This window comes from Etheostoma spectabile, chromosome 15 (genome assembly GCF_008692095.1).
Source record: "Etheostoma spectabile isolate EspeVRDwgs_2016 chromosome 15, UIUC_Espe_1.0, whole genome shotgun sequence".
Lineage (NCBI taxonomy): Eukaryota > Metazoa > Chordata > Actinopteri > Perciformes > Percidae > Etheostoma > Etheostoma spectabile.
In genome coordinates, this window is record NC_045747.1 from 31,496,162 (window position 1) to 31,498,469 (window position 2,308).

The following is a 2,308-nucleotide window of genomic DNA, read 5'->3' on the forward strand; positions in this document are numbered from 1 at the left end:
TCGGCTCAGCGTATACCGCCCCCCCACCGCCCCCCCGCCTGTCACTAACAGAACAGAACAGATTGCCTTTGTCGTTATAAGTCCAGTACCTGTTCAATGAGACTGAAGCAAAACCTTTCCAGTGTCAACACGAAATATAAAAATATAAAATGTAAGTAGTGCAGAAGAAGACAAAAAACAAAAAAACAGGCAATGATGACGCTGTGATTAGTGATGATTCTCTCCGACCAATCAGCAGTCTGCGGGTTTTCACGTCGGGATCACCTCGCTCGCTCTGAACCTCGACCGGGTTATCACTACAAAAAGTCTCTGTTAGCAGGTACCAGGGAGTTCTTTTTTTAATAATGGAAAACCAAAAAAGGCGAGTCGAGTACAAGGGACTTTTCATAATGGAAATCCAACAAAAAACAAAAAGGCGAGTGGAGTTGAGTAGGAACCATGCAGTGGAAACTCGGCATTAGTCGACCTCCTCGATGGTCGGCCCCTGGGAGCCGGCCTGGCGCGCCTGGTCTCCACAGCTGCCGCCTGGAGGCATTCCTCCCTGGTACAGCTTGCTGATGATGGGGGTGCACACGCTCTCCAGCTCCTTCTGCTTGTGTTGGTACTCCTCCTTATCCGCCAGCTGGTTGTTCTCCAGCCAGGCCACGGCCTCGTCGCACTTCTCCACCAGCTTCTTCCGGTCCTCCTCGCTGATCTTGCCCTTCAGGTTCTCGTCCTGCACGGTGCTCTTCATGTTGAAGGCGTACGACTCCAGCGAGTTCTTGGCGGCGATTTTCTCCCGCTGCAGGTCGTCCTCGGCCTTGTAGCGGTCGGCCTCCTGCACCATCCTCTCGATTTCTTCCTTGCTCAGGCGGCCCTTGTCGTTGGTGATGGTGATCTTGTTCTCTTTGCCCGTGCTCTTGTCCACGGCGGACACGTTCAGGATGCCGTTGGCGTCCACGTCGAAGGTGACCTCGATCTGCGGGACCCCCCGTGGAGCCGGCGGGATTCCCGTCAGATCAAACTTGCCCAGCAGGTTGTTGTCCTTGGTCATGGCTCGTTCCCCCTCGTAGACCTGGATGAGGACGCCGGGCTGGTTGTCGGCGTAGGTGGTGAAGGTCTGGGTTTGCTTGGTGGGGATGGTGGTGTTGCGCTTAATCAGCGACGTCATGACTCCTCCGGCCGTCTCGATGCCGAGGGACAGGGGCGCCACGTCCAGCAGCAGCAGATCCTGAACGTTGCCCGAGGTGTCTCCAGCGAGGATGGCGGCCTGGACGGCGGCACCGTACGCCACCGCCTCGTCCGGGTTGATGCTCTTGTTCAGCTCTCGGCCGTTGAAGAAATCTTGCAGGAGTTTCTGGATTTTGGGGATTCGGGTGGAGCCTCCGACCAGGACGATGTCGTGGACCTGCGCCTTGTCCAGTTTGGCGTCCCTCAGGGCTTTCTCCACCGGCTCCAGTGTTCCCCTGAACAGGTCGGAGCACAGCTCCTCAAAGCGAGCCCTGGTGATGGAGGTGTAGAAGTCAACGCCATCGCTCAGGGAATCGATCTCGATGCTGGCCTGCGAGCTAGGACAGTGCCTCTTGGCCTCTCGCACGGTGCGGTGCGCAGCCTCCTCAGGCTCTCTTGTTCTGGCTGATGCCCTTCTGTGTTTCCTCTTGAACTCCTCCATGAATGGTTGACCATGCGTTTTGTCAATCTTCCCACCCAGGTGAGTGTCTCCGGCTGTGGATTTGACTTCAAGACACCTCTCTCAATGGTCGGATGGACACGTCGAAGGTGCCTCCCCTCGCCCAGGTCGAAGATCGACGTTGCCTCACACCCCGACTTGCTTTTGTCCAGACCGTACGCGATGGCGGCCGCCGTCGGCTCGTTGATGATCCTCAGGACATTTAGTCCTGCGATGACGCCGGCGTCTTTAGTCGCCTGGCGCTGGGAGTCGTTAAAGTACGCGGGGACCGTGATGACGGCGTTGGACACCTTTTGGCCGAGGTAGGCCTCGGCAATCTCCTTCATCTTCACCAGCACCATGGAGGAGATCTCCTCAGGGTTGAAGGCTTTCTTCTCCCCTTTATATTCCACTTCAATTTTGGGCTTCCCTCCATCTCCGACCACCTTAAAGGGCCAGTGCTTCATGTCCGCCTGCACCACTGGATCATCAATCTTTCTACCAATCAGCCTCTTGGCGTCGAACACGGTGTTGCTGGGGTTCAGAGCCACCTGGTTCTTGGCTGCGTCTCCGATGAGCCTCTCGGTGTCGGTGAACGCCACGTAGCTGGGGGTGGTCCTGTTGCCCTGGTCATTGGCGATGATTTCTACTTTTCCGTGC

General features: G+C 56.7%; 2 protein-coding genes across 2 annotated transcripts in view; both read right to left on the bottom strand.

Moving 5' to 3' along the window:
* LOC116702275 (serine/threonine-protein kinase TAO2-like) overlaps window positions 1-2,308 on the bottom strand; it is a 47,718-nt gene that overhangs the window by 43,503 nt on the left and 1,907 nt on the right. The window lies entirely within an intron of this gene.
* Window positions 26-2,306, bottom strand: LOC116702985 (heat shock 70 kDa protein 1-like; the record flags this gene model as incomplete). The annotated part of the gene is given in 3 exon segments (XM_032537552.1): window positions 26-1,727; window positions 1,729-1,766; window positions 1,768-2,306. Coding segments are annotated over 3 exon segments (1,847 nt in total), but the record flags the coding sequence as incomplete, so codon positions are not given.